This window comes from Melospiza melodia, chromosome 4, assembly GCF_035770615.1.
Source record: "Melospiza melodia melodia isolate bMelMel2 chromosome 4, bMelMel2.pri, whole genome shotgun sequence".
Taxonomy (NCBI): Eukaryota; Metazoa; Chordata; class Aves; order Passeriformes; family Passerellidae; genus Melospiza; species Melospiza melodia.
This window is the reverse complement of record NC_086197.1, coordinates 22,649,686-22,668,066: the sequence shown is the minus strand read 5'-3', so window position 1 is coordinate 22,668,066 and position 18,381 is coordinate 22,649,686. Positions and strand designations below refer to the sequence as shown.

The following is an 18,381-nucleotide window of genomic DNA, read 5'->3' as shown; positions in this document are numbered from 1 at the left end:
CACACGTGTTACATCCCAAACCCATGGGATTTGCCCCAAACCCGGGAAAGCAAATTGGGCACTTGAAACTGAAAGCTCATGTTGTAAATTACTTTAAATTGTTGGCATTGTAATTATCATTATTACTACTACTATTTATTTTACATTCCATGAAATTGTTATATCTAGCTATTTCTGTATGTCATTTTTATATTTGTATTATGTATTTATAGATAATATAGTTATTATATATTTATTTTATGTTTAAAAATATCTATAATATCTATATTAAATATAAATAAATATTTTAGCACATCTATTATCAATGGAACAAATTATTTAATAGTTTTTTATTATCTTATTTATATTTAGTTATCTTCTAAGTTAGTTTTAGCTCAGAAACAACACACCCTTTTTTTCTCCTTTCACACCCAACTTTCTCTGGTTTTTAATTATTTGTTTAAATGCAACAAGGTATTTGTAAAATAACTGGTTGCAGAAAGCAAGAAAAATCCCATCAAAACCCCAGAAAAGACAAAAAACCCCACAAAACTTTAAGGTGAGGTGACATTCAGGTCCAGCCAGAGTATGCACAAGCATCTCTCAAACTTCAGAGTAGTACTCTTAAAAAAAACACCTCAGAGCCATCAATGACATTTAACTTGCACTAGGGTGAATTACACTCAAGAAAGCTCAGAGACCATAGTAACAGAGATTGTGTTTTTATTTTAGAAAAAGGAGACAAAATGGGAGCTGTGCCCAACAGTAGAAGTGGTTGATTTAAATGTAGTTAATAGAAGTATTCCAACAAAGAACAGAAGCAAAACTTGGCATTCCTGATTTAATTCTAAAACAAACTGGTAAACTAATGAATGAAGACAATATAAAACAGATCTTATATATTTTAATTGTAGTTAGAGTAACAATTCCAACATTTTTTCTTGCAAGTCCAAAAAATGAACAGAAGAGTCGAAGTAAAGTAGCACCAGCCTTGTAGAGTACAGAAATAGAGAGCTCAGCACTTCATCCCCAACCTAAAATCCATCTGAATATTGTAAAATGCAGCACTCCAAGCTTAGGGAAATCACAACTGAGACACTGTTTGAAAGGTAGCCCCAATTCAAGTGCTACATTTTGCCCAAAGCTCACACTCCCATATCCCAGCTCCTGAGCATCACAATCCAACCCCTTTCTCTGAACAAGAGGTCCTCAAGCAGCTCTTCCCTGGGTTGTACAGAATTCCCTCTCAATTGAAAGGCTCCCCCAAACACATGTGCAAATCAACTTTAAAGCCATTATTGTTTCCTTCTACTCAAAAATTGTACAAGACCTGATAAGCCATGAGAACAGCAATTAATCCTAACATTACTTTCCTTCCCAGATGCTCTCATCCACTAATGCATTGTCTTTGTTAAAATCATGCAGAACCTTTGTAGTGGAAATGGTTTAAGCTGCCATTTCTCAATAGAGGTATGATTTGGCTAAATTTTCTACCTATTATTTGAGACCTCTGCAGAGCTCCCTGAATATTGATACTTCCACCAAGCCTTACACTTTTGCTGTGCCTGACAGTCTTGGGAAACTTCCTTTGGGTCATCTTACCTACCTGAGATAGGAGGGACACCTTTCTTTTTCTTCCTTTAGCAACAGGTAAGTGAAAGAAGGAAAGAAAAATCTCTGAAACTGGAGGGGAAAAATACCCCCAAAACAATGGGGCAACAATTAGAGAGACAACCTAAACATGATTCACCACTTGCTATAAATTGATTTTTGTTAAGATCTCCTGTAAAGTTTAACATATTCTCCACATACTGCTTGCTACTAACCACAGTTACTATTTTACCTACTTTTCAATACTTGATCAAGTATTAAGCCTTTATGTTAAGTTCCAAAAAAAAAAAAAAAAAAAAAAAGTCCTCTGAAGTCACTGAAAGTGTACTTGTTTATACTTCAGGGGAAGGTGTCCGATTTCTCATGCCATTTTTGCCTGAAGTATTTCAGGAGAGAAAGAGACACAGAGAAAAGGTAATAGGAACTGCAGAGTACATACAACAACCTAGAATAATATTGTTCCTACAGTATCCTCTGCAGACAACTTTCCATAAACACAACAGTATGTTTAAATATAAGGCAAATGGACACTGGAGGCCACTAAGAAACTCACTTGTGTATTCCTCTTCAGGGAGTAAAAATCCAGTTCCATTTAAGTGCTATAAAAGTAATCCTAACACACAATATTGTTCCATTTTAAAAAATGTTCTGTTATATATGCCTGTTTGTCTAACAATCTGTTTACAGAATTTACATTTTTATGCTGGAAGGAATTTTTAAAAATATTTATTTCCAGAGAGACACTGTTTAACTACAAGTCTTAGTAGAGCTGATTGAGCTGGTGCTTCGACAGAGCTATAATCTGTTACTTAGTATAGCAGCCACTGTTTTTATAATCCTTAAAACAGTAAGAGTCCCAAGGCAGATTTGTCAGGAAGGCTGTAAACAAGTAATTTCCCAAGACTTATTGGCAACAAACAAAGTGATACCTAGTCTAGGTTTTAATTTTCTCTCCCCAATTTCAATTTTGGAAACTGTGGGATGTACTTCCCTATTAATACTCTGGAGCAGTTTGGAAACTTGTCTCTGAGGAAGAGTCAACATCTATTTCCAATGCAGATTCATCAGGATTTGGGAGGAAATTAGGATAGGACTTTAAGTCAGACTGCTCCTGGATATCAGCAGGAGCATTTTTCATAGCTGACTGCATGAAGCATGAAGATTCCCAGAGCCAGCTCTCAATGTGTGCAGCAGAGTGAGGCATTTTAAGGTGGCAGTATGAAGAACGAAATTCCACAGTAGATGGGACAGTCTGACATTTTCTTAGTGATGCAAAATTGTCTTTCCTGTTTAAAAAATAAGGAAGGAAAAGGAGATTATTAGTGTTTCAATGGCATTTTTGTCATGTTTACAAATAGCAAATACAGTCATTTACCTTCCCAAAGGCTATCTCTGCATTGCACTTAACAATCAGCTTGTTATCACTAACCTGAACAATTGGAACAGAACTTATCTACACTAAACCAGCACTTGAATCACCAGGTTAGCCTTTTCCAATTTGAGAAACAGGAAACTGAAGTTTTAGCCAAGAATACCCTATTTTATTTTAAAGTTTTCTCTTCTCTCTTGCAGTGCTTTTGGGAAAAAAAAAAAAAAACAACTCCAAACAACAAAAACCCAACAAAACAACATGCCATAATCCCTCTCACAAACAAAAATACCTCAACTTGCCATACACAGACACTTCAACACTGCTTGAGCTGCTTTTCCACAAGGAAAACCGCGTTTCTGTTTATTCGTGATGCAGAGAGCAAAGAACCCCTCTTAGAAGTTATTTCTGAGACAAACTTGTGATTCTGTGTCTTCCCAAAGCCTGTCTCAGATTAAGAGATTCAGGATTGGTAAAACTGGAATATGAGAGACTGCTAAATAAGGGTAAAAGCAGGAAGGTGACAATCTCCAAATTTATTCACAGAACGACTAGGTTGGAAGAGACCTTCAAGATCACTGAGTCGAATCCATGCCCTAACACCTCAACTAAAACATGGCACCGAGTGCCACATCCAGTCTTTTATTAAACACATCCAGGGATGGGGACTCCACCACCTCCCCGGGCAGACCATTCCAGAACTTTATGACTCTTTCCATGAAATTTTTTTTCCTAATATCCAACCTGTAGATATTGTGGAAAGGAACCAGAAATATGACTAAGAAGGAAGAAAAGACACTGGATTACATGTGCTATCAAGTAACTGAGGAGAGAACAGTAGGATGAATAGCAAATATATACCAAGAGCTACATTTTGCTTGGTGAGATGCCTCAAAAGCCAACTAATGTTGGATTTTCTTATTCAAGAAAAGACTTTAACTGATTTCAAAAATAGAGAATTTCTAAAACTGCATCATTTGCATGCAGCAGCACTGCACTTTACCTGGCTGTACAGAACAGCTTGCTTTTAGCCTGGGCATAAACTGTGGCAGCAATCCGAAAAAGCTGCTCCTGCATCCATCGAACGTCAGCAGGCATGTCAGGAAACCAGTTCACCAACCTGCAGGCAAAACCAAAACACAGCTTTTGTAAGCAGGAGATTTAATCTCAGTTATGTTTTTATACACCCTGTCCCACATCCAGAACAGCTTTTTTCTCCCCAAACCAACTCCCCTAAGCAAGGTTTCTATTTCTTCTCCCTGAATTCCCTCCTAACCCTTTTAGCTCTCTTCTACAAGCTAAGAAAAGGGGCACCACAAATCACTGCATCTCTCAGTGGCTGACCAGTGTGTGCATTCCACACCCTGTGACCAGCACAGGAATCCTGCATAATATTCCTGTCTCCAAGGCCTTTGTGGTAGGAACTTTCTGCTCACTTTACAGCAAGGTAGAAGAGGAAGAACAAAAGAAAAGCATAATGGAAGAACAAAGAGAAGGCAGAACAAGAATAATGTACTAATTGTACTTTTTTCTTTATGATACCCCTTAACAGGGGTCAGGAACATCAGCGTGGGACAAGGAGGAAAACGCCACAGAGACACCTGGAGAAACTTGCTGCCTCCCCATCCACCAAAAATGGCATGGAAGTGCCACATTCAGTGGCACAGAAACAAAATACTTCACTGGAGTTCTATATGATTTAATTACCAGAACTATTTTTTAACATTCTCTAAAGATAGTCATGACATCTGCTGCTTAAGGACTGGAATTCCCTTAAGCAAGCACAAAGATTAGAATTCACAGTGAATTAATTGAGCATAACTTCTCCTTGACAAGAATTGAAACTTATCAAATTAAGCCCTACTTCAAGATCACAACTTTCAGTCAACCTAAACAAAACTGGTAAGAGAATTTATATGGTGAGTAAACAGTGGATTTCACTCCAGACTTCAGAAAGAAGCACAAGAGAGATGTGGAGAGAGTTCAGATACCCCTGCAGAATATAGTAAAGAATGTATTCCTGGAAAGCACAACTAAGGCTGCTTCTTTTGAGCAATTACAAGGTAGCTATTAGTAATATGAGTATATAATTTAAGAAGCTTCTTAATATGTTTATTTATCTAGTCTTGGATTATATAGGCTTTAGGATGCATGACATAGGTAGAAATAATAGGTATTTTGACAGTTACCATTTGATTTATTGCATCCCAGAATGCCTCCAACACTGAACAAGCTCTCAATGAGCACATTTCCAAAATGATGATAATTCTAGAAGAGCTCTTCACAAGTTCCTTACCGTAAAGCGACCGAGTAAGCAGACTCCACTGGGAGCGTGTAGGGCAGCATCAGGTAGGATATCACCCGCATGGGGAACAGCTTAGAGAACTGAGCATAGAACCCATTCTGTTCTTTACAAGCTTCCTGAAGTGCTTAAGAACAATTATTAGGGAAAAGATGTTACTTACTATCTAAAACAGTTTCAATAATTTTCACAGAATTTTGTAATATCCAGTCAACATTATCAAGTGTTACTGAATAAAGTTCAGTTAGATAATGAAAGAATTAATCTCTGACCATAAACTTTGTCTATGATATTTTAAAATATGGGAACACAGACTCATGGCACAGGGACAAAACACACTATCCAGAACTTCTAAGCAATAAATCTAGGAATTAATGTAAAAAAAGAAAAAAAAAGTCAAAGTTTGCCACTCAGAGTTAGAGGAAACAGCCTGAAGCATGCACCTTTACGAAGTCTGGGAGGTAGACTCTCAAATATGCTCTTCTCCAAAGGCCATGGGTTTTGCTTTAGCTGGTCGTTTAAGCTGGTCATTTTCAAAGTTTCTACTCCGTTATTTTCCGTCAATTTTCTTCTCTTCACATGGTCAAGGTGTTGTTGTGCAGCCTCATGGGGGGTTTTTTTTGTGAAGGACAAGTGGATATAAATTGAGTCATTCAGAATACCTGAAAGAGTCAAGAGCTTTCACTTAGGTTTGATCCACAGTCTCCTGAGTACCTGTACAGCACCTGAAGTCTGTGTGTCTGAGCAAAGATCAAAGATGGAACACCATCATCTACCCCATGTCAAATGCATCTGGCTCTTAGGATCCCACAAATGTTTAATCACAGTGATGGCTCTTCTGAAGGTTTAGATCTTACTTTAAAACAGGTTCTAAAGAGAAGGAAAAAAGTGGCCAATTAAGTGAAACTGCCCTGGAAACACACAGTCATTTACCAAAATTGTGTTCCTGCAAGAAAGCAAAGGATTTAAAGGAGAGGAGGAAAGCTGATTTAATATGTATTTGAAAGAAAACACCTAAAACACATCATATATTTGGGAAATTTGACATGCCAAGTATCACATGAGTACTTTGAGGCATTGCTACAAAAGGGTTGAAAAGGAAAGCAACTAGGTTACAATATTTTTTCCAGTTGTATCCAAAGAACAGATCTAAATCAAAATGGGTTGCATTGCAAAACTGGTGCCAATTAAGAAATAGCACTGATAACTACCTTAGAAACAAGCACTGGATCACGAATACAAAGAGAAAAACACAAGAATTTTATTTACACTTGATTTCCAGAAAACAATTTTAAAATTCCATATGTAACGAGATTACTAAATTTGAATAGAATCTACACCTGCATACAACAGAACCTATATCCTAACTGCAAGTACTAGCAAAAGACAAGTGTCAAAAGAATATACAGTAAATTTAGCAAAGGAAAATATCTGAAGTGTCACAGATGGGGAGGGGGGGATTAATTCCTACAGCTGAAATAATAAGAAAGGTGATGCATAATGAATGACCTGGGAAGGGTTATAATTATCATTGATTAAGCTCAACGCAAAACAACCCTGTGACAGAATAAAAACAAAGTTGATCACAGGATTAGCAGTGTGAAAAGGAGGACAATAGTGCAATACAGAGAGAACATGGGGCAGAGAGACCAAGGAAGAACTGCAAAGAACATCAGATATTAGTGTCAGATGGAAACTTGCCTACAGGAAACCAGTGGGTGCAGGACAGCAACAGAACCCAGCTCAGCACAGACAACCTCAAACCAGAGGCTCTTTGTAGAGTTTGTGCTTTTAATCATGCTGTAAAAGCTACAATGCAAGACTTTCTCATTAAATAATAATAACACATAATAATAACATTATAGAAAATCAAGCTCTTAAGCAGAACTGTGAGGTTCTTCAGTGAAGAGAACTGTTTCAAGACAACTTGAATATTCAGTAACCAGGTATCAGCAGAGTACATCAATGACTGCTCACATCCTGCAGCTGTGATCTGACCCAGTACCAATTTCCTTCTGCATCCAAAGACTACAGGGCCCAGGCACATTTAACACATGGCTAACTTCATCCTAATATCAAGTTACTGTTTTCAACTTGTTTGTCTCAAAGCTTGCAGAGCAACAATATTTATCAATATAAAACATGTTATTAGAATTCTAGGAGTAGAGTAGCAGAACTCGTAATTCTTCTTCCTAAACTTATCTGGGTGTCAACAACTGCTCCATTATAAGTTGTCATCTTCTAAAGTCTTGTCTCACCCAGAGGGTTTGTCTGTAACTGAGTTTTTATTGTTGTTAGACAGCTCCCACTTCTGGACTACCAGAAAATCACTTGGATGACAGCAGAGTGGAGGTAATAGAAGGTACAGGCTTCAGAGGAGTGGGAAGCAGTAGCCTATACCCATCCTGCACAATTAAGATAAAGCCAAGTAATAATATGATTTGCCTAGAACTGGAATTCTTTGGAAATTTCACTTAACATTTACTTCACACAGATTTGTCAAAACTCTGAAAGTTCAATTTTTGTGTGGCACAGCTCACCTCAGGTGAACTATAACTGTTGCATTTCTACAAGAATAAAACTATCAAGTTCCTTCTAAAATTCTCAAAGACCAATCCCCTTCTTAGCTACACACAACCCTCTCACTCTTTTTGTTTGTTTTGATCTGGGTTTTTTTTTTGTTTGTTTTTTAAACTTAGGTTAAGACCATATAATCAGTAATTATCTGAAAGTTTAACATACCATTCTCCTTCAAGAATTTAAGAGCATCCAAATACCCCTGCTCACAGATCTCTCCGAGCACCTGGAAATATAGAGTAAATGAGTCAGACAAATAAAAAGAAATTTCAACTTCAGATCAACAGTTTGCAGAATAAAGAGCCAATTTCCTCCACCTTCCACTATTGTAAGAAAAAAAGCTACCTTAACAATTGCTGGAATCCAGCAGATTCAGGTTAATATGGCTACTGTGATGATGAATAAGTGATCATGTACATTAACTTAACTTTCAGCTGTTAAAGATGCACGGAATGATGGCATTCCCACAGTTTGGAAGACTTCCCTCTCGTTTCCTTGATTAGCTCTTCAGAAGCTGCTAGCAGCAATGAAACAGGGTATTTGGAGTGTGTCAATTCCCCTCATTCCCTCCCAGTGCTTCTTACTTCCCAAAGCTTTGAAAAATTAGCTGTGCAATTCTGATGCTCAGGCTCAGACTTATCTTTGCTATGAAAATATCTTTTACCAAATGCAATACCAGCTCACATACACAAGGGTACTAGTAGAAGAAAACAAAAAATAAAGCCTGCATAAGTAGAATTTAGAATTTGTCTTGAAGTGGTCAAAAAGCCTGCAGTTTAAATATATCTGCAGCAGTCAGAAAAATTGCTTCTTTGCTGTACTATATCCCAAGCCAGTTGAAAAGGTCTGGTTTTATTTTGTAATAATTTTCACAACAGCAATTCAAGAGCATTTCCCTCTTCAGCTCTGCAACTAACAGCAATAAGCAAAGTTTAAAGGCAACTTGCCTGTGACAAGTATTATTTAAGATCTTTACAAAACCATGAAACTTTAGAACTTCTTCTAATTTCTTAGCAGGCAAACATTTAAGGACTACAAACTGACAGTAGTTCATTTCCCAGTCTTGATTTTATGATAGAATCCTGTGACAATTCCCAAATAAATACTGAAAGCCAGTAGCTGGATATGCATTTTTAGTCTGAGAGAGACTAAAACCAAGGAGGACATAGACAAAACATAAAATAATAGAAACAAGATACATCCACAGAGAAGTTTATGTGACTGGATGAAAAGCTAAGATGCTGCAACTTTCTGCAAAAGCTTTTATGTGGAGAGATGAAGCAAAGGAAGGCAGGGGCTGACCTTGGGCTCAGGTGGAAAGAGTGCCTGTGTTAAGCGGTAAAGGTTGCCCAGGCTGAACTGGATGCTGGTGTTGGTCACGTTCATCTCATGGAAGTTGGCTGACTTGCCCTTGGGACAGATGTCACACTCCCCAGCAAAAGGGGACACTGTGATGGTGTTCTTACACTCATAGTGAGGCAAGTTGTCACTGATTCCGCCGTCCACGTAGCGCTACAAAAAGGAGCAGAAACAACACATCTCAAGGGCTGGCCATGTCAGAGGAGCATCAGTCCCCCATGCAACAATGAAACAGCACTTAAGGCTCTAGCTTCAGCCTGGTGCTCCCAAGCTAAACATTTTGAGTGGCATGATCTGTTCTCTAAAGCAAATAAACATTCCTACCTATAGTTCCATAGGCAGTGCAAGCACATTCCCTTTGGGATTTTTCAGTATGTTTTTTTAAGATGATAATCCTACACAACTTGCAGAGAGAAGCAGCTCCATGCTTCAAAGTTCAAGTTCCAAGATACTAAACCATTCTGACTTGAAAGTACTCTTCATAATTAGAATTTGATAGAAAAGCATCAAAAAAGATTTGGACATAAGGAAAGTGTGAGTAAAAACGGGACAGTGCTTCAGAAACACTGCCAAGTCACAGACACCTGTTGTGCTTCGTGTGCAAGTTTCAGGTTATGCTTTTGTCTCCTTCACACTGAATCACTCATTTCTGTAGTTTTAATACATCATCACCTCAGACATTTTAAGATCCAAGCCCCAAAGTGCTCTGTTTTGGGGTAACTACTGTCTAGTGCAGCAGCTGCAGTGGTACAGACAGCCCCCTCCACTCACTCGCAGCAGCCAGGTTCCAGTGGGCCACAGGGAACTGGTTTGCTCCCACACCACCAGCTTTGCTGGTTCAGAGGCTGCACTGTCCTCCTTCCTAAAAGGGCAGCAACCCAAAACTATAGGTCCTTGTCAAACATAAATGTAACAGAGCACTGATTTGCAGGAGCAACCTGGATTATCAGTTTCAGCTCCCCTGATACTCAGGCCCTGACCATTCTGAGAAACACATTAGGAATTTCTGAGAAACACATGAGGAATGAGGAAGAGGGCAGCTCATGGCCTGTCAGCTTCCCAGGATACCCTCTGGACCCAGCAGCATGCAGCTACTGCCAAACTTTAGGTGTGTAATGCAATCACTAAAGTACAAGTGAAATCCCCAAGTCCTTTGTGACATAAATAAAATACAACAGGTCTGGCAAAGGAAGACCTTTCTCATGAAAATTATTAAAAGGTGGAAGTAGGAAGTACATATCTGAGTCACTGTTCTACTGATCTAAATGATTTTCATGATTTGGAGTACCTGCTCAGCTGTTCCTCCAAGTCATTTTTTAAATCTAAAACCACTGCTGTGTTTGAAAGAGTAAAAAAACAAATGAAAGCCACCACACACAAAAGCTTTTGAATTGGCAGTTAGATACCCCTTTTAAATGTTATCCTTAAGACTTTGTTTTACAGTATATAGGCAGGAATCCCAAGCAGTAAACAGCAAAATGCCCCAAAGTTTACATTTTTGACATTCTGTTGTGCTTAAGCCTATAGGAGTCATGCCAAGCACAGATAACTGTGGTATTCTTACCAAGTTACATCAAAAAATGCCTCCTAAGCATTAAAATAGTCTAAAAAGAATTGCAAAGATTAAAATAATAGAATTATGCCTTCCTTTCCTCAAAATATGGCCAAATAAAGCATCCCTTGTATGTTTTTGTACTCTGAACTAAGCCTTTTAAAATAACATTGTTGTCTGGTGACAAGAACTGAACAGCCAGATTAGCCTGGATCTACCTAAACCTTGGATGTAGTCCAACGTCCTGTTTTCATAACACCTTTAATCTGGAAGAGTTTAAGGAGACATACAAGGTTTAGAAGTACAGATAAAGAAAATCCCTATACAGTTCTAATCACTTTTGCTTAAATTTCAGCATAAAGGAAAAAAAAAACCACAAAAACATTTTACATTCATTATTGACCTTTTAATACTTGCAAATTGCCTTGAGAACAGTGTGTAATCAAAGACATTTAAAGTTTTCTTTCTTCCTTCACTTCTCCTTGCGCAAAGAGCACCAGAGTTGGAGAGAAAGCAAATGTAAGGGAAAAGAACAGGGTAACAAAAAGGCACCGATGTCACTGCCTTGATTTGAAATGCAGATCTGCTTCCAGACCTGTAATTATAACACCTACAACAAACCATGCCAACTTTCCTGCAGATTTTGTCTCTTAAACAAGGGGACTGTAGAGAGCCCAGTACAGCCATGAAGTATTAAGAGGCTTTGGAACCAGCAGTTCCTGGGAAGCAATAGAACATACTAATATACTGATATTTTGCCTCTAAAAAGTAAGCTTTCTTACACTGAATACAAATGCCAGAAGGCAATGGAAAGCTTTGTCTGCACCTAACTGAACACAGAACTTTTATTCCAGTAGTAAGGCAGATATCCCTACAGGCAGAACAGGAAGATACACAATAAACTATATTACGAGACATTTTTTTCAAAAGTTTTAGGTGACTCTTCCTGTAAATTTGTGCAGGTGAAAGAGCATCACTTCCTTCAATAAATATTGATCCATAGGTTACATATTCGTTATATTATATATTTTTCTTTTATTAATGAATTTTACGGGGCAGAGGAGGGACAGAGAGACAATAAGTGTGTTAAAATACATGTAATATCTTCCACACATTCCGCTTTCCTGTCTTTTTTTGGAAAGTTGTTACAGCTACAAAACTAGAAGCAATGATGAAGTTATTTACTTTACAGTAGGATAACAAAAAGCCCCACATGCATTCTTAATATTTTTAGAATAGCTAGAACTATTTTTAGATCTTAACAATAGAGACTTACCACACCTCTAAACGATGGTGGAATGAGACCACAATAAATAGGGACAAATGAACTACAGATTAAAGCCTGTAAGAAAATGAGACCATAAAAATTAAATGTTAACTGTTCCATTACTGACACAAACACTTATCTTTATAAAATAAGTTCTTATTCGCTAAGACTATAGTTTCATTAGATCCACTACACTTTTAAGGCATTTTTCCTTTTTTATGACTGATCCCTTGCACCTCCTCCCTAAAACAGTTCACAGACACAATGACTGGGAAAAGCAGTACATGAATCTGGTTTAAAAATGCTTGAATTCCTCTTTAAAACGCTGTCAGAGTAAGAATATCTAAAATGCTTAAAGCAGAAAGAAGTTTCTAAAGTAAGTATAGAATTAAATAAGTATAGAAGTTTCTAAAAGTTGCCAAAAAGAAACATACCTGTATAACTTCTTCTTTAGAGTTAAAATTAGATATCAAGGCATTCTTGCCATCTGATACTCTGGTTAGTGAAATGCACAGTCTGCCTGATGACAACTGGTGCGTGTTTTCTGGAAGATTTCTCATCAGCCCATCTCTTATTATCTTTATCACATTAAAGGAAGGATGAAGAGGACCCAGATTTCGCTTTCTAGCTTCTTTGGCTAATGCCAGAACATCTGCACAAGCCTGAGCTGGAAAGAAAATACATTGCATTAAACAGCAGAAACACAATCCACATTTGGCCTAATAAAGCGTATCTAGAGCTCCAACTTATCTCTCTTAGCACTAGAATGAAAATGCAAGAGCTTTTTAACAGATTAAGTAACTCCTCAACATGGTTAATGAGTTTAGGAGTTTTCTGAGAGACAAAAAAAAATTAAACTTTCAAAAAGATCTCTTGGTGAAGATTAAGCTACTAATATGTCATTAAGATATAGATTCTAAGTGTAAAATACCCATATGAGACACCTGCATTAGGAATTAATCATTCCAGTAACGCATTTTTTGAGGGAAAAAAAAAAAAAAAAAAAAAAAAGATGAACCAAAATAAAGGTTTCAGGGCACAATTTTTCCTCATTGATACATAAACACACTAATGGGAGCATGAAGTGTGATCTGGTAGGTAGGAATGACAGGTAGGTGCATTTTTACAGTAACAGACACATAATCTTTTCTCCAATTAAATCTATGTTTGGGAACTTCAAACCACTACAGAAGACAGGACCGTCCCTGATGAACACTAAAATCTTCTCAACATTTAGTCACAGGAGGAAGATCAGCTCATCCACCTGCAATGGTTTGTTTGAACTTAGAATGTCACATTTCTCCAGGACACACTTTGAGGAAATTGCTTGTCAGTTTGGTGAAGGAAAGGGTGGGAAGCTCAAAGTAACACCTTATCAGCCTGAGTGATAGGCTTCTAAAAATATTTTCAGAACTTACATGCTTGAGTTTGCTAGAACAGATAAATTAAATTTATCAGTTCAAATGTGAGCACTGCACTGGCAACAACTCTGCTTAAGCCTTTGAGCACAGATTAATTTCCAGAAATATTACATTTCTACAATGTTATTCCCTCTCAAAGAGCATTAACTAAACATTTATCATTCTCAACTAAGAGTCTATGTCCAAAAGAGCATCTCTACAAAATCTTAGGTATCAGACACACTTTGTTTTTACCACTTCAATTGTTTCATTCCATCCTCACAGAGGGAAATCCTGGGCCACAGATCCACTGACACAGGTAGCCTGACACCAACCCCGCCCCAGAAGACAGAAAACAATTTAGACACAGCTCACTGTTCATAGTTAAATATATGTTTATCTTAGTAAAACACATTTTACACACAAATTAAAAAACTGCACAAGTCATATTCTGACCAGTAACAAACTTGCTTCCAAAAGCAGAATCAGGCAGTTCTAGCAGTTCTAATTTTCCCTGCATCCAGATAGTCATTACCAACTCTTTTTTTTTTTTTTTTTTAATTTAGCAATGCCCAGTCTTCTAAACTTTCTAAAAATAGCCACATTGTAGGAACCTGAGATACTGAACTACCAGAACTCTGGCCAGGAAGAGCAGTCTTGGAGCATATGCAATAATTACCATTTCCAAAATAAATACTTTGGAAAGCTTATGCACCAAGCAAGTCACTTGCTTTTTCTAAAATACAAACCAACACATGCAATTTGATTTAGCAGTTACCCATTGTCTTCAAATACAAGAATTTCTATGCTCAAAGTAGCTCATAAGGAAAAAAAACAAAACAAAACAAAAAAAAGCTGACATTTTGTTTATTGAAACCTATTTTAAACCCTGGAAGGGCTCCAAATCAAGGAAAAAAAGAAAGAAAAAACAAAAAAGGAGAAGTTCTATCTAAGAGGATGTGATATTAAACACTGAAAATTTAGAAAGCTTTTTGTTAATAATTCAACAAAATAGTAGTAGTCCAACTTCTTTTCAAAGTAGTCCAACTTCTTTTCCTTCTCCCTTCCTTTCCAACGGGACTAAAATACAGTTACCTCTTAGGCTGGTGTATTCCAAAACAGGAACTTCTCTAAAAGGGACTAAGGGCTAGAGCTCAAGTCAAACTGGGATTTTAGACAGGTCTTGGTCCATCTGTTCTATTTTTGAAACACAGGAGAGCTAAAGAAATTAATATTCCTAATAAATGGAACTGTTTCCTGTTATAGTTCTGCATTCTGATTTTTAATTGTTTGTTAACTGTTCGTTCATTTCACTGAGTAAAAGCTGCCATTGTATTTGCAGCCTGCACTAAACCTGCTCTCTCTAAGTGCCTCACTGGAATGGATGATCACAGCACCATCAAAATATCAGATCTCCAGGAGATCCAAGCAGTGCAACTTTAACATTCCAGTTTGGAATAGCCTGGAATGCACTTCATCCTCAAAACAACAGTCATGGCTAAGCTTCCCAACCTCCCCCAAATTTAATGAGGGAAATCTCTTTGTCAGTCCATAAAAGTACACTTTTCTTCTCCATTCATGAGAGAATGTTTGTATTTATCCACTTTTGAAGTTGCACAGACTCCCCACCTACCCAGTAGGCAATCAGAGTCAAAGAGAAAACTCTTCACTTAAAACATCTGGCTGCAAGGCTGTAAGAAATTAAATCAGCACTTAGATTTCAGCCACAACCCCTGCTCACAGATTTGCACCCCCTGTTTTGTGTGCACTAGCACACAGACCAGCTCAGGGCTGGGTCCTGGCAAACCCCAAACATCTCCAAGTGTGGAGATCCCACAGCCTCTCTGGGAAGCTGTTCTACTATTTTACCACTCTCACAGCAATTTTCTTTTCCTTACACCTCATCTGAATGTACCAGGTTCCAGCTTGTGCCTGCTGCCTCTCATTGTTCTTCTCACCTCTAGGAAGAGCTGGGCTCTGTGTACCCACAGGAAAATGCAGCTGTGATAAAAAAACACAGGACTTGCTAACACCTCCAGCTGCAGGAACCACAAATACTGCACATTAATGTACATCAGAGTAAGAGAGGCATACGATACAAACTCACAAATTATATCTTATTATCACTGTAAAACAGAGTTTCTTTACAGCTTATTTACCATCTTCTGCTTCCACACAAGCTAACAAAACACAGCAGCTAGAAACTCAGAGAATAAGCATGGGAGTACCTTATTAGTTTTGTCAATTTACAGCAATTCACAGATTTTAGCATGTAGGTTGTTTTGACTTATTTTGCAAGTGATGCCTTTGTTTGGGTTTTTTTCCCCCAGTAGAAAAACACTGCCCATGGAATTTGCTACCTTGGACAGTGACCACACACAAATTCTATTAGTTTGAGAAAATCAGGTATCTCAGTTGACATATGAGATTGGTAATAACTGGGAAAGGTAATAGTTTGAAATCTACAACTCTTAATTATTAAAGTGCTAAACCATTTAAAAGCTGTTATTAACTCATACTGCCAAATAAACAATATACGTTTTCTGGGCTCAAGAGTGCTTCAAATATTTAAGACAGCTTCCTTCTCAAATCATTTACAATGACTTAAGACTTAAAACTTGGTACGTTCTAAAAATACCAGCTATTGGGGAAAAATATTATTTGTTTCAAAAGCTAATAGCAGGCTCATAATAACTCAAGTGTGTCATCTTTGGACATTACAGCAAAATGAAATTAAGCACCACAAGTTTACTGCTAAAGCTTTGAAGAAATTAAGCTTATGTGCTAGAGCTCAGGAGCTAAAGCAGCAGGGACAAGCACTGCTCTCCTGTACTTACAGAGAATTTCTGCTTGTTTCTATCAGTGGATTTTTTCCTCGGAAATTTAACAGCAAAACCCACAAACCTCTCCAAATTCAAAAGAGGTACGTACTCATTGTTCTCCTCCTAAGATGAAATCTGAATTGGCAAAATCCTCTAGTTCTAAACTAGTCAAGGTTGCTGCTAGCAAAAAGCAATCAGTATGGAGTAATGAACTAGACAAGCGTTACTCAGTGGATTCCTTTAGTTTAGAAAGAAAACCATTTCAGATATTTCATATATTTTCTTAAACTGAAATCCTTCTGCTTTTCCTAAACACCTCGATATATTGATAGCTTTTATCAATTTCAATTAATTAGAAAAATGTATATTCATGAGCCCTAAGTACGCAAAAGTAAGGTGTATTTTTCACACTGCTAGAAAATAGGTGTGTATTTCACAAAGCACATTACATTCTCTTTCAAACTAACATCTTTAATCCGGCATAAATACAACAAAAGATTACCTCTATTGTTTAAATGACAATTAAAATCAGTGAATTTAATCAATCTACTGTTTCTAACCATACACCTAAGCGACCTTTGCAACATATACCGTGTCCAGATTAGAGAGAAAAGCACGTTAAAGCTAACCTAAGCCCTGACCTTAACTCCCTTAGCCTTACCCCAGAAAGGAGCAGCTTTGGAGGAAGCCAGATAAAGCTGCCCGGCACTTCACGTGCAGGGAGACAGATGCTCCATTTCCCAACAACGCTAACACTTTGTTTACAGCTTTACTTTGCTTACAGGGGCTGGCCGCTGGCTCTGAGGGTGTGAGGGCTCGGCCGCCTCCCCCTCTCCCAGGTAACTCCCGGACTTTGGACAGCGCGGCGATAGCAGCCCCTCGGGGGGACACGCACGGGAGGAGCTCCGACCTTCCGGCTGCGCGAGTGTGCGATCGGACCGGGCATCGCCAGCACCATTCCCTGCGCCACGGACCCCGCTCGGATGTAATTCCACCCACGGGCACACGTTTTAGGGGTAAAGAGAAGCAGAGAATCGGAGCCGGCCCGGCCCGGCGAACCCCGCGGCCCGACCCCGGCGCGGCGCCCGCCTTCCCGCGCCGCACCGGGCCCTGTCCGCCGCACCTGGCCCTCCCCTGCCGCCCGCCTCACCCCGCTCCCCCTGGCCCCGCCGCTGACCCAGAGAGCCGCCTCCGACGAGGACGGCGCCGGCGAGCGCCCCGGCGCTGGCGCCGTAGATGTGCCGCGCGTCGCGGATGACGTGCGGGGCGCGCTCCTGCAGGCAGGTGGCGGCGCCGATGTGGTAGACGCCCAGGAAGCCGCAGCCGGCGAAGGACACGCTCCAGCCGCCCTCACGGTCCAGCATCGTCGCCGGCGGGACGCGCGCTGGGGCCGGCGCGGACGGAGCGCCCCGGTGGCGGTGGCCGCTGCCCGGCGACTGAGCGCACCCGGCACGGCCGCCCCTAGCGTTGCACGGCGGCCGCGCCCCCGCCGCCGGCCGCGCCGCAGCCAATCCCGAGCCGCCGCTCGGTGGCACAAGGCGACCTCAGCCAACCAGAGGGCAGATGCAAATTAGGCCCCGCCTCCTCGCGCCCCCGTCCCGTGTAGGCGCGGTGCGATCCGCGGTGCGATCCCTGGGCCCCCCCCTCGCCCGTTGCGCCCGTTCTCCGCAGAGCCGTCGGTCCCCTCAGACCCTTCGGGCCCCTTGCCTCGGGCAGCCTCCGCCGGTACCCTAGCCCTGCCTGCCTCCCAGTCCCGCCCCGAGCGAAGCGGTTCAGAGGGGCGCTGCCCGCCCACCGCCCTTCCAAAGCCGCACGGCGCCCGGTGGGCTCCGGGGTTCGTGACGTGCAGTGGGGTGCGGGGTCAGAGTGGGTCTGGGATCAGTGGGGCACAGTGGGTGTGGGATCAGTGGGGCACATTGGGTCCGGGATCAGTGGGGCACAGTGGGTCCGGGATCGGTGGGGCACAGTGGGTCCGGGTCAGTGGGGCACAGTGGGTCCGGGTTCAGTGGGACACAGTGGGTCCGGGATCAGTGGGGCACAGTGGGTCTGGGATCAGTGGGGCACAGTGGGTCCGGGATCAGTGGGACACAGTGGGGTCTGGGATCAGTGGAGCACAGTGGGGTCTGGGATCAGTGGGGCACAG

The 18,381-nt window shown here is 40.2% G+C and overlaps 1 protein-coding gene across 1 annotated transcript; it reads right to left on the bottom strand.

Moving 5' to 3' along the window:
• Positions 1-685: 685 nt before the first annotated feature.
• On the bottom strand, positions 686-17,640 carry LOC134417251 (patatin-like phospholipase domain-containing protein 2). The gene is made up of 9 exons (XM_063154268.1): positions 17,416-17,640; positions 12,451-12,683; positions 12,026-12,091; positions 9,141-9,350; positions 8,004-8,064; positions 5,705-5,923; positions 5,256-5,388; positions 3,963-4,079; positions 686-2,876 (listed from the first exon to the last, which is right to left on the bottom strand). Exons 1-9 carry the CDS (start codon positions 17,600-17,602, stop codon positions 2,585-2,587), a joined length of 1,518 nt encoding a protein of 505 aa, XP_063010338.1. The 5' UTR covers positions 17,603-17,640; the 3' UTR covers positions 686-2,584.
• Positions 17,641-18,381: the final 741 nt, after the last annotated feature.